The sequence below is a fragment of the Protopterus annectens genome, chromosome 1.part1 (genome assembly GCF_019279795.1).
Source record: "Protopterus annectens isolate FY-2018-M chromosome 1.part1, PAN1.0, whole genome shotgun sequence".
Taxonomy (NCBI): domain Eukaryota; kingdom Metazoa; phylum Chordata; order Ceratodontiformes; family Protopteridae; genus Protopterus; species Protopterus annectens.
The window spans coordinates 370,360,740-370,374,163 of NC_056726.1; the positions used below are offsets into that span (position 1 = coordinate 370,360,740).

At 41.0% G+C, this 13,424-nt stretch overlaps 1 protein-coding gene across 1 annotated transcript in view; it reads right to left on the reverse strand.

The window, feature by feature from the left end:
• SLC25A38 (solute carrier family 25 member 38) overlaps positions 1-13,424 on the reverse strand; it is a gene marked incomplete in the record, with an annotated part of 312,352 nt that overhangs the window by 210,332 nt on the left and 88,596 nt on the right. The window contains 1 exon segment of the mRNA XM_044075325.1: positions 1,746-1,867. Coding sequence (XP_043931260.1) covers positions 1,746-1,867 — 122 coding nt within the window.

Below are 13,424 nucleotides of genomic sequence, written 5' to 3' on the forward strand. Positions count from 1 at the left end.
TCAGTTGCCTCATACAGCAAAAGCCATGGTTCGCAGAGAGCTTACAAAGCATCAAAGGGATCTCACTGTTGAAAGGGTACAAAAAAATTTCCACAGCATTGGATATACCATGGAGCACAGTGAAGACAGTTATCAAAAAGTGGAGAAAATATGGGACAACAGTGACGTTGCAAAGAACTGGACGTCCCTCCAAAATTGATGAAAAGACAAGACGAAAACTGGTCAGGGAGGCTGTCAGGGAGGCTGCCAAGGGACCTACAGCAACACTGATGGAGTTATAGGAATTTCTGGCAAGTACTGGTTGTGTACTACATGTGACAACAATCTCTCATATTCTCCATATGTCTGGCCTAAGGGTTACAGTTGCAAGATGGAAGCCTTTTCTTACACAGAAAAACATCCAGGCCCGGGTAAAATTTGCGAAAAGCATGTGGGAAAATGTGTTATGGTCTGATGAGACCAAGCCTGAACTGTTTGATCAATTCCAAAAGGTACGTTTGGTGCATCACCAAAAAGAACACCATCCTCATGGTGAAGCATGGTGGTGGCAGTATCATGCTTTGGGGTTGCTTTTCTTCAATTGGAACTAGGGCTTTAGTCAAGGTGGAGGGAATTCTGAACAGTTCCAAATACCAGTCACTTTTGGCCCAAAACCTTCTGGCATTTGCTAGAAACCTGAAGATGAAGAGGAGTTTAACCTTTCAACATGACAATGACCCAAGCATATATCCAAATCAACAAAAGAATGGCTTCATCAGAAGAAAATTAAAGCTTTGGAATGGCCAAACCACAGCCCAGACCTAAATCCAATAGAAAAATGTGTGGGGTCACCTGAGGAGGGCTGTGCACAAGAGATGCCCTCGCACTCTGACAGATCTGGAATGCTTTTGCAAGGAAGAGTGGGCAAATGTTGCCAAGTCAAGATGTGCCATGCTGACAGACTCCTACCCAAGAAGACTGAATGCTGTAATTAAATCAAAAGGTGCTTCAACAAAGTATTAGTTTAAGAGTGTGCACACTTATGCAACCAGCTTACTGTACTTTTTTATTTTTTTTATTTATTCCCCTAACAGATGTTTGTTTTTCAATTGAATTATACAGGTTATAGGTCACATTAAATGTGGGAACAGTTTTGAAATTATTTAATGTAGTCAGTGTGTGGCAATTTCAATGATCAATGCTAGTCTTGTCTTTTTTCTTGTACCACTATATCCGGTTTTCTAGCATCTGTCTTTTGAACTGTTGGTAATGATGATCCCATGTGATGTAGACTTCTTCATTTTCTATGATGCTTTGTGGATCATGTTTCCAGTGTTTTTCGGCCACTTCAGTACCATAATGTTTACACAATCCCCAGTGCAACAGTCTCGCCACATTATTATGCCAACCAGCAAGGAGGTGTGCAACTGTTTCCAATTCGGTTTTGCAAAACCTACATTTGTCTGTTTGCCTGTTGCTCCTACTACAATTGGAACTGTCTGGGTATCTTTCTTCCACATTACTCTAATTTCTGCCTGCAGATCTTTATACTTTATGACTTTGTGCATCTCTCTCCATTGCGGTTCTTTATGGCTCTCATTTTGTGCAGAACATGATTAAGTAAACTTTAAATTAATTCTTCTTAAGCTACCATGCTTCAATTGATGAGCCCAATAACATGTTTTTTTGATAAGGTGGGACTCCAATGGCTGAACCAACAAAAGAACAAGTATGAGGAAAGGAAAAGAATTGCGTTTGGTACTTACTCTTTTCCAGTTGGCTGAAATGTCTGTAGACGAGTCTTCACCAAATCCAATGGCTGGAAAAGGAGAGTGGAGCAAGTCCCACTGACAGAACCACACATGAATGCTTTGAGAACTGGGTAAGACTAGGGATAAAAGAAAACATGAAATCACTATGGTCCTCTCTAAATGCCATCTAAATCACTTGTAACCTTGCTAAATCAATGCTACTAAATAAGGTTATGCAATCAGATCTTCAACCTAAAGTCACACCACCAGTGGTGGTTTATGTCACCGTCATGTGTGTGTATATAAAATCTGTACACAAACTATAAAACCATGCTATTTAAATAAACTATGGACTCAAACACATTAATTACATATTTTACATTTAACTGGACTGGTCCAAACACCCTTTTCAGCCATAACAAATGCCAAAGGCAGAAAAATATGAACGGATATACATGACATAACTATGATACAAACACCACTTACTGCAACTGCAGACTATGGAAGCATCCAACATTAAAACATTTAATAACCAATATCTAAACACTGGAAACATGTAAAGAAGCACGAAACAAATAAAATGACAACAGCCTGTGACAAGTCCAAAAGCTGCGGCAACAATGAAAGTTCAATACTAAAAATCTACCAAAGCTGTCAATGTCAAAAGTAACCAGGCATAAAAGCTGCACTTTTTTTTTTTTTTTTTAACAGGACAAGAAATAGGAGAAAGTTGGGTTGGGAGGGCTGTGGAAGGGAATTGTATAACCTACTGAATATCACCATCTTCATCCACTTGCCCCTCTTGATAGCCAACCAAGCCTGCAAAGGGAGGGACAAACAACCCATGATCACATTTTAAAGTGGAACACACGGGTAAGGTCTCAGAAATTAGTCTGCAAGCCTCCCAAAAGACCAAAAGACAAGCGTTCACTGCCAACTGTTCCAACCACTGGATTGGTGAACAAAGTTACTATGGCCATGCTGGTTCCCCTCAGATTTCTGGCTGTTCTGTTGCTGTTGGCCATAACAAACCAGACCTGATGTGGACTCTTGCTGCATCATTGAGGAGGCATGATGGGGAGTTTAAACTTGACACCAACAGTGGCAAGGGTTTTGCCCCTTCTTCTATGTTCCCCGGGGATTCCTTAATGAAGGGCCAAAACCCCAGATCCATAAAAAGCACTGATGAAGGCTGCCTTGGTGACTTTGGCAAAGTCTGACCCCAAGTTATGTCAGTGCCTGTTGCCCTACCAGCACCATGTGCAGAACTGCAAGCCACACACATGGTTATACTGACAAGGGTAGACATAGTTCCCAAGACTACAGTTGGAGCTTCAGCTGTCTAGCCAGCAACTTCTCCAGTAATGGCAGTCTCTTTGTTGGAGAATTCTTGAATCTTGGCGTGCGAGAAACTTTACTGCCCTCAAGAAAAACATGGAGGCCACACAGATACGCTTTCCAAGCTGTATGTTGCTCCCAATTCCTTATGTGGGGTGCAGACAGCAGGACTCTATGGTGTAACAGTCTTTTTAAGGGCTGTTACAGAAACAAGGCAATCTGTTTGGGAGACTCCATCTAGCAGGCCCAGTTTTGGAAAAGTCAGAGGATTATGTCTGGTCTCTTTGGGACAGGTGTTAAAGTCATTGCTTCCCTATGTGGCTTCTGCAACCAAGCAGATCGTTCTATCAACAGAAGGAACTATCCAGCCAGGGAAAGTTTTATGAACAGCTCCAAGGCCCTTGGCATCAGTTTTATAGTTGTGGAGGATGCCCCCCCCCCTTATTAAATGAAGAGATTTTGCAATATATTTGTGCATATATACACAACTGTATCTCTCTCTCGAGTGTACATGTAAATAAATGCATAAATACACAGATACACAGACACACACATTTTATATATATATATATATATATATATATATATATATATATATATATATATAAATAAATATACATACATATATATATATATATATATATATATATATATATAAATAAATATACATACATATATACACACAAACACACACAAGATATACATCTCTAATGCATGTGTGCACATGCATTATATATACATAGACACATTATACATACATAGAGACACACGATATACACACTATACTTTTAGCATGTCTGAAAAGTATACAGTCACACATACATGTATACATATATACATACACATGTGCGTAAAATATGTTTTACACAGACAAAAAGTATTTAGTCCCTCACAGAAACTTCATAAACAGTAAAACAAATAGGTGGTAACAGCACTCAGATCCAGTACTGTTAATCTAACCCATTTTTGTCTTATCATACATCAGAAAATAGATTATCTTTTGACAAAGTAGACACTTTTAATCAAAGAACGTGCAGGTGTTCCAATGATAACATCTTGGGGTCAGTAACTGCCACAAGTACAACTTTTATAATTACACTCTGCCTACCACAATACATCTTACTTAACCAGATTCTTATAACTCATTTGACATTTTACATTAAGAAGGTTTGTGGTCTGCACTCTTGTGGGAGGAGAGGGTATATTCTGCCCTTCTAAGCTGGGAATTTCTGGTTAAAGGTTTATTGTGCCTGCTCGTGTGAACTGTTTCTTTCTGAAATTGGTGCACCTTGTTTTCTGTAGCATAGACTAGAGTCAGACCTGCTGAATCTAGCTTTGTTTGTATAACTTGAACAATAATCCAGGCCATCTTTTTTTGGAAAAGGTTCCCCTGCACCTTAATGGCAGGAGTGTGCAGTTAGAACTTGTCTGATTGAAGACTGCTGGAACAGGGCTCAGTTTTAAACTTTTGTACTGGTTAACTGGGTAATTTGTTTAAATCAGTTTGCTCGTTTGCTACTGTTTTATATATATATATAAACATATATATATATATATATATATAAAAACATATATATATATATCCAAAAAACTTCGTAAAAATCAGAATTATCCAATAGCAATGTCGAAAAAGCACACTGAGAGCCAGTAATTAGCGCTTTCATCCAATTTAATATGTTGGACTTCTTCAGAATAACATACAATTACAATACAATACTGTATATATAACCAAAGTAATGGTGAAATGACAAGTCATACTGTAGACCAATTAGGAAATATAACTCATGAATTATGTAATAAGAATCCTGTTGAAGCAAGACATTCCACTAACTGAATTATGTATAATGTATTTAGAACCCTGTTCAAAAGTAAACAAAGCCTACCACTAGTAAATATGTAGTTAGTTGTGCCATTTCAAAATAATGGCACAACTAACTACATATTTACTAGTGGTAGGCTTTGTTTACTTTTGAACAGGGTTCTAAATACATTATACATAATTCAGTTAGTGGAATGTCTTGCTTCAACAGGATTCATGAGTTATATTTCCTAATTGGTCTACAGTATGACTTGTCATTTCACCATTACTTTGGTTATATATACAGTATTGTATTGTAATTGTATGTTATTCTGAAGAAGTCCAACATATTAAATTGGATGAAAGCGCTAATTACTGGCTCTCAGTGTGCTTTTTCTACATTGCTGATAATTCTGATTTTTACAAGTTTTTGGATATAGTTTTAGTTCTTCGTTGAATTTTAAAGAGTTTTTTCAGTGTATATATATATATATATATATATATATATATATATATATATATATATATATATATATATAAACATTGCACTTTATCTGCTTTTATTGTATTTGTGTTTCTTCCTACTTTATTTTGCTTTTGCTGCCTGTTCTTAACAGTACTCAATTACATTTATTACTGCTTGTTAGTAGCCTGATTAAATTGTTACTGTTATTCTAATCCTTTTGGTTTAAGCACTTGGGCTTCAGGCCAGTTTTACATTAAGAAGGTTTGTGGTCTGCACTATTGTGGCAGGACAGGTAGCTTATATCCTTCTAAGTTGGGATTTGCTGATTGAAGGCTTAGTGTCTGTTATTCTAAAAGTGTCTTAGTTCTGGTTTAAGCACTTGAGATTCAGGACAGTTATTTTACATTAAGAAGGCTTGTGGTCTGCACTCTTGTGGAAGGAGAGGATAGATTCTGCCCTTCTGAGCTGGGAATTTCTGGTTAAAGGCTTGTTGTGCCTGCTTATTTGAACTGCTTCTTTCTGAAATTGGTGCGCCTTGTTTGCTGTAACATAAGACTAGATTCAGACCTGCTGAATCTAGCTTTGTTTGTATAACTTGAGCACTAATCCAGGCCATCTTTTTTTTTGGGAGAAGGTTCCCTGCATCGTAGTAGCAGGAGTGTGCAGCTGGAGCTTGAGTGATTGAAGACTACTGGAACATGGCTCAGTTTTGAGCATTTTTATTGGTCAAATTGTTTAAATCCATTTGCTTGTTTGCTATTGTTATATTTAAAAAAAAAGTTCTAGCTTGTTTTCCCGCCTTTCCTGTTACTAGAGTAGTCCAGATATAGATTTGGTGTATTCAGGACTGTATTGTAGTTTGAGCTCCCCAGACCTTTCTGTGCTAGAAGGAAGCCTCTCAGCTTATCAATGGGAGTGGTAAGCACTAGGTAAACCTATCTACCACAAGAGGAGTGGTTTCTAGCTCCCTTTCAACTTTCTGCTTTAAAAGCCCATGTTTGCACGGGTTTGCATGCTGTTCAGCGCCACTAAGCTAGGGTAAACTATTATTGATGCCAAAAAGTCTGCTCTTCAATTTTTCCCTTAGATCTTGCCAATTCTCCTCTCTTGCATTTAACTAGCTTATTCACCTAGCACTTCATCTGGTTTCTTGTAGCAATTGTTATAGCACACAAGTGCTAACAGCACTAAACGTCCTAAAAGGAAACCGCTCCAGTACTTATTAATAATGACCATCCCTTTTGGCATGTCTAAAGGTCAGCTCCCTGTGCTTTCTCCTATTAACCAGGTGAACTTGAGCATTCAGAGGCAGCGTAACAACTGCCTCATTGTACACAGACAACCCTTTCCCTCTTACCTCCCAACACTCAGACTTGTGAAAGATGCACTTGTATATCCAAACTGAAGACATGCACTTTCCAGCCAAGACCGGAATAGCTGGTCAAGAGGAAAAAGGTCAACACCTGCACCACACCACATGGAACATAGAGCCCTCCACAACACCCACCATCACAGCTCTCACATAAAAACACAAACCACACACCAAACTTCACAGAAGCACTCAATAGAAGCCTACTCAAACAGCAGAGACCTCCAAAGCAGAAATGCACTCGACCACCACAACGCAGCACAAATCACAAGACATAGATCACCTACACAGTATGCCCCTCAATCTAAACCCATAAGGCAAAACAGCTTGCCCACTACACTAATCATAGGTGACTCGATAGTGATGCACACCGATGTCCCACTCACTAGGCTGAATAAGGAGAAGGTAACAGTCAGCTGTCTTATCGGGTCACTCCACAACAAGTACAAGTATGACTCTGTCATTGTCCATGTGGGTGTGAATGACCTGAGACATACCTCCCTGGACTAAATGAAGAGAGACATGGAGGAGATCTCTGATTATGTGGCCCAGGCAGGTATGACCCTAGCTCTGAGCAGCAGCCTACCATCGCGAAGAATGATTCCGCAGTACAAGCAGAAAATGATCGACTTCAACAACTGGCTAAGTTTCTGGTGTCATTCTAAGGGGACCTAGTATCTGTTTGCGATGGGGATGACATGACTGACTGACCTCGATGCTTTGCAAGAGATGGCCTGCATCTGTCACCCCAGGGTTTCCGGGTACTGTCCAAGGCTCTTGCCACCCCTATAGTGCCTTTTTTAGGCGGTGTTCCAAAGACCAAATTGCCACTGTAACAGCTATAAATAAATGCACTCTGAGGGTCATGCTGCTCAATGCTAGAAGTCTAAATCTTAAGATGCACTCCCTCGAAGCACTCCTCAAAATGGAGAACATCGACATTTGTGCTGTAATGGATACCCAATTTAAAGCATCAGAAAGCACCCCCTGCGCTACCAGGTTATAACTCATTCCACACCTTTTGACCCCGAAAATGAACCGAAGCGCCAAAGGTGGTGGCGTCTCCATATTCATAAAGGGTATGCACACCTCCAGACTAGTAGCCAGCATAATGCATCGGAGATACTTCAGGTACAACTAACAGTGGGTAAGACGGCGATTCAGGTCGTAGCCTGCTACAGGACCCCAACCTTGTCCCAAGACTCTCATTCCACATTCCTAAGCACCCTGGAAACTATTAGGGTCCAATCCAACACTCTCATACTGGATGACTTTATCTACCCCTCCATCAATTGGGAAAACTACTCATGCACCTATACACTTGCCTAACACTTCCTGAAATTCATTAATTCCAATGCGCTGGACTAGCTCATTCTTACCCCCACTAGAGGAAGCAACATCCTTGACCAGGTTATTACTAACATGGGCAACCGTTGCTCTACACCAATAGTCAAGTCCTCCCTGGTTAGATCAGACCACAAACTAAGTACCACGGAAATCCACATCTCACCCACGTCCCCTGCAAAGGTAACCACAATGAAAAACTTCTCCAAAGCTACTTTGGCCTCCTAAAAACAGAGATGACTAACTTCACGGCACCCATGCAAATGAAAAATAGGTGCATGACCGCCGAATCATACACAAATGTACAAACACGTACATAAATGCATGAAACTAGCCATACCCAACAGAACCAAGACACTCTCCTCTAAAAAATGGAAGCCAATCTGGTGGTCCCCTGCCATTAAATTCTGCAACAGAAGGAAGAAACTGTTGCAGAAAAAGGTGAAGTCCCAAGACTGGAAAAACTCCCTTATTAGCCTCAACAAAAAGTTGAGATCCCTCATCAAAACCTCTAAAGCTAGCTATGAAGGCAGAATTGGGGCAGACAACCGCAAATCCTTCTACAGTAATATCAAGAATCTCCACGACAACACCCAGATTTGTTCTGAGTTACTGCACAGTGGTACCCTCCTACACTGAGCCAACAGATACTGCCAACATACTGGCCGACAGATTCAGTGCCAACTTTACCCCTCTCCTCCTCCTCTAAAGGATAATACCGGAATAATGCCAGGCACCCAGCATTACTGCAACACAGGTTAAAGCTGCATTGTCCAAAGCCAAGAATACAGCTTCCATGGGAAGCGACAATATCCCTGGCTATGTACTACAAGAACTACAAAGTGAACTCGCACCACACCTGTGTGTCCTGTTCAAACACAGCCTCACCTCAGGATATGTCTCTACAGAATGGCGCACTGCTACAGTCATCTCTCTCCATAAAGGGGAGTGGCTACAGACCCTGGGAATTATCGCACCATTATCCTGATGAGTTTGATACGCAAGGCTATGGAGCACATTATCATGGACCTAATTAACAAGGGTATAGGGAATCTCAAAATGCTGGATCCTACGCAATTTGGTTTTGTGGGGGGTAGATCATGCCTGCTCAACCTGGTTGACTTCTTTGAGTCAGTCACTAGAGCTGTGGATGAGGGAAAGGCAGTCCATACAACCTACCTCGATCTAGCAAAGGCCTTTGATACCATTCCCCAGTCAGAAATTATTGATAGACTTGCCAAACTAGGCATCAATTCCTATAACACTAGGTGGGTTGCAAATTGGCTCACAGATAGATTCCACAGTGTGAAAGTAGCAGACTCCAAGTCAGACTGCTGACTAGTCACAAGTGGAGTCCCACAGGGATCGGTCCTGGGTCCTCTCCTGTTTGGCATCTACTTCTCTGAAGTCCAGGCCAAGATGGAGGGGACTCTGGCTGACCAAGTTCGCCGACAATTATTAACTCCACAAATGATGTAGACATCCCTACAGAAAGGCCTCACTGAGATCGACTGGTTTCGAAACCATGGCCTTAAGCTTAATGCCAAAAAATGTGTCGTCATTCTCTTGGGGAAAAACTCAGTTCCCACTAATTACCACATTGATGGTAGCCCACTGAACACTGAAGGAGTTAAGAGATCTGGGGACACAGGTTGACAGCAACTTCTCCTTCAACCACCACATTGTCACTGTGGTCAGAAAGTCCTTCTATGTGGCACATCTCATTACTAAGGGTTTTGCATCCAGGAAGAAGGAGGTCATTGTCTCTCTCTACTCCTCCATCATTAGACCAATCATAGAGTACAATGCCTCATTTGGCATGTACCTCACTAAACACCTGCAACAGCTGGAAAGGCCACAAAAGTACCTCACAAAGAGGATCCTAGGCCAATACATGCCCTACATGGACAGACTCAAAACAATCCAGCTTTTCTCTGTCTCATATAGTCTATTAAGAGGCGATCTCTGCTTGATTTACAAAGCCATGTCTGACCCAGCCCTGTTAGAAATGTTACACCTAAAAAAATCTAAATCCCTCCGCACCACACGCTCTAGGGACCTCAACCTCATTACCACAATCAACAGAACATGCTGGAGGGACAGGTTCATAACCCAGAGAGTGCCCATGTTCTGGAATAGACTTCCCATACATGTCAAGCAGAGCACTTCACTGGCCCTTTTCAAGAGAAATCTTATGAGTGGATGGGAAATAGAAAGTTCACCCAGGGGATCACTCCAGTGGCTCTACTTCATAGAGGCACCAGGAACTAATAGCGACATGATGCCAGGGCACTTCTACAGGCCAGGCTTGTAAAGGATCCAGGGCCGTTGGCCTAGTACACACCTATGACAGAAAATCTTCACATTAATTATAACACACAATGAGCGATACACATTAGTGTGCAAATGTGGAATAAAACAAAAGTTTCTATTAGTGCACTGCACATCTGAGTGATATAGATGCAAAAATATGAACAGGGCACAAAACTACCACATTCTGGGACAGTATTCACCTTTACTTGTACTGATAGAGTGATTTCTTCCCCTCAAACCTCAGATTCACATCGGTCCAAGCTACTAAATAATAAGGAAGAAAGCTGTATTGCTCAGACTGGAGTTTTAAACATAGTAACTATATGTCTTGGTTTATTTACAACTTATTTGGGTATCAATTTTGTGAAATGCATTATCTACTTTAATATTTGTATATGATTGGACCATATACTGACAAATGCTTGTTAATGAAGGTTTAATACATTGACTTGAGTGACTTTTCTGTGACATGATTTTGTTATAAAAACAGTTTTCTTGCAACTACAGCCATAGTATAGGGCCATATAGAGCCATAATCGAAACTCCTAACGATGTGGACATCCTACAAAAGGGCCTCACTGAGACAGATGCCTGGTGTCAAAGCCATGACCTCAAGCTCAATGCCAAAAAGTGCATGGTCATCCCCCTGGATAAAAATTCTGCACGCATGAACTACCACATAGGTGGTAGCTTACTTAACACCGAAAGTGTGATAAGAGACCTTGGGACACAGGTGGACAGTAGTCTCTCCTTTGATAATCACATCGCCACAGTAGTCAGGAAATCCTGTGTGGCACACCTCATCATAAAAGGTTTCTCATTCAGGAAAAAAGAGGTCATTGTTCCCCCTCTACTCGTCACTCCATTAGACCCATTATGGAGTACAACTCCCCTTTTGGTATGTACCTCACAAGACATCTACAACAACTGGAAAGGCTGAAGAAATATCTCACAAAGAGGATTACTGACCTCAAACAGATGCCCTACGCAGACAGTCTCAAAAAACTACAGCTTTACTCCGCTCCATATCGCCTACTCAGAGTCTATCTCTGCCTAACATACAAAGCTGTCAAACCCAAAGCTGTTGGACATGCTCCACTTAAAGAAATCCAAATCCCTCCGAGCTACACAAAACCTTGTCACCACAATAAACAGAACATGCTGGAGGGATAGATTCCTGTCCCACAGACTTCCCATACTCTGGAACAAACTACCTATCTATACCAAACAAAGCTCCTCATTACCACTCCAAGAAAAATCTTGATGACTGGATGGGAAATAGGAAATTCACCCCGGGGATCACTTCTGTGGCTCTGCTCGACAGGGGCACAGGAAAATAATTTTCTTGGGTGGCAAAAGCCAGGGTATCTTTTTGCCTAGGCTTATATAGGCCCTAGGGCCAATAGCCTAGTACCTACCTATGAACTGTTTTTATTACATAATAACAAAGCTGCATAACACGCAGTGAAACGAGTTTTACTTCTGAGCAATATTTAGAAGCTTGGTTGATGATCATCAAGCACTGGGGCAAGTGCTGAGGTTTTGTGCCATCTTGCTTTTGTTCCTACTAGTACCCTTCCCGTTTGTTGTTGTTCGTTGGCTGTACGACTTCACATAGTGTCTGTCTGTGTGTCCATGTACTCTAGTGTATTTATAACACTGACCACAAAACAGACAGGCTGCTAAGCAATAGCTTCAGCACATGCAAAATTTAAAAAAGGGCAAAAAAAAGTTTTGCAGGAGGGCAAGCCCACCGTACACCCCCTGTTAACTATATACAGCAACGCAGAGATTACATACAGTCAGGGAAAGGGAATATTCCCCATCCCTGGGAATTGTACAATCCTGTACACTTGTCAATCATCTGCATAGTCGACCAAGTTTTGCTGACCAGTTATACAGTTGACATACACAGACAAAGTTATACATTTAATTTTTATTACACACACCCCACATATACATTTCACACACAAATATACATACATTAACTGTACAGACACACACACAATTTCCCTTCTCCCACAGAACTGCATGGGACAATACATCAGGCAAAGCAGTCATACCTGCCCCCCACCCCCACAGGGTGCCAACAGTGCCCTTTCTAGAGTTCTGTTAAATTTTATTCATTGGGTTCAGTACTGATTAGCTATACTCATCCCTGACTTCTAAACCTCTGTCAGGCTAATCCATTAACCAAAGACAAAACCTACACAGTGAAGGTAGCAAATGCCCAAGAGAATGAAGGTGACCAGTGGTGTCCCTCAGGGTTCATTGCAGAGACATCTCATTTGGCATTTACTTTTTTGATTCCCAGACTATGGACAAAGACTTCTGGTTAACCAAGTCTGCAGTTGACTGTAAATGGCGAGTCAATGTCAGGTTCCCCTCTAATGCCATAGCACTTCAGCAAGAATTTACAGTCAAATACCTGGTACACTAAAGAAAAGTTAGTATGACAGGGATAGACATTCCCGCTGCAAATCAAGCAGAGCAATAAATTAATTTTCCTTCAGTCGGGAACTGGATGATGGGATGGACATTCCCAAATTCACCCCCACTTCACTGGCCTAGCAGTCTCTGAAAAAGGAGATACAGTCTATGGGTGGGTACTGACAAGGCATACATTGTCAAGACTCCATTGACTTGTACTTCCTGTGATCCTATACATGGTTTAAGTCCAAGCTCATGTTAATGTTTATTAAAGTGTCTGTAACTATGAGCTTTATACAAAACACAAAGGGAAGGGTAGGCATATCCAGGTAGTAAAGTCATACCAATTAAAAGGCTGCCCATACCACACAGGATGACTTACTGTCCCTGCAAGTGCAGTATGTCACATAATTGATTTGAATAAAGTAAGGTAAGTTTTGTAAAAAAATTAAAAGGCAGCAAAAACTCACATTCTTCAGCAAACAAATCTTTTCAGATAGTAAGGTGGGAGGAAAGAGTCCTGGAACATCTAATACCACAATAGCTCAGAAGAAGAGAGGGACTGCAAAAAGTGGTTGCAGGGGTGGACATTTTGCCACCATGACACTTCAGCAATATCGCTCATGGAGTGTGTAT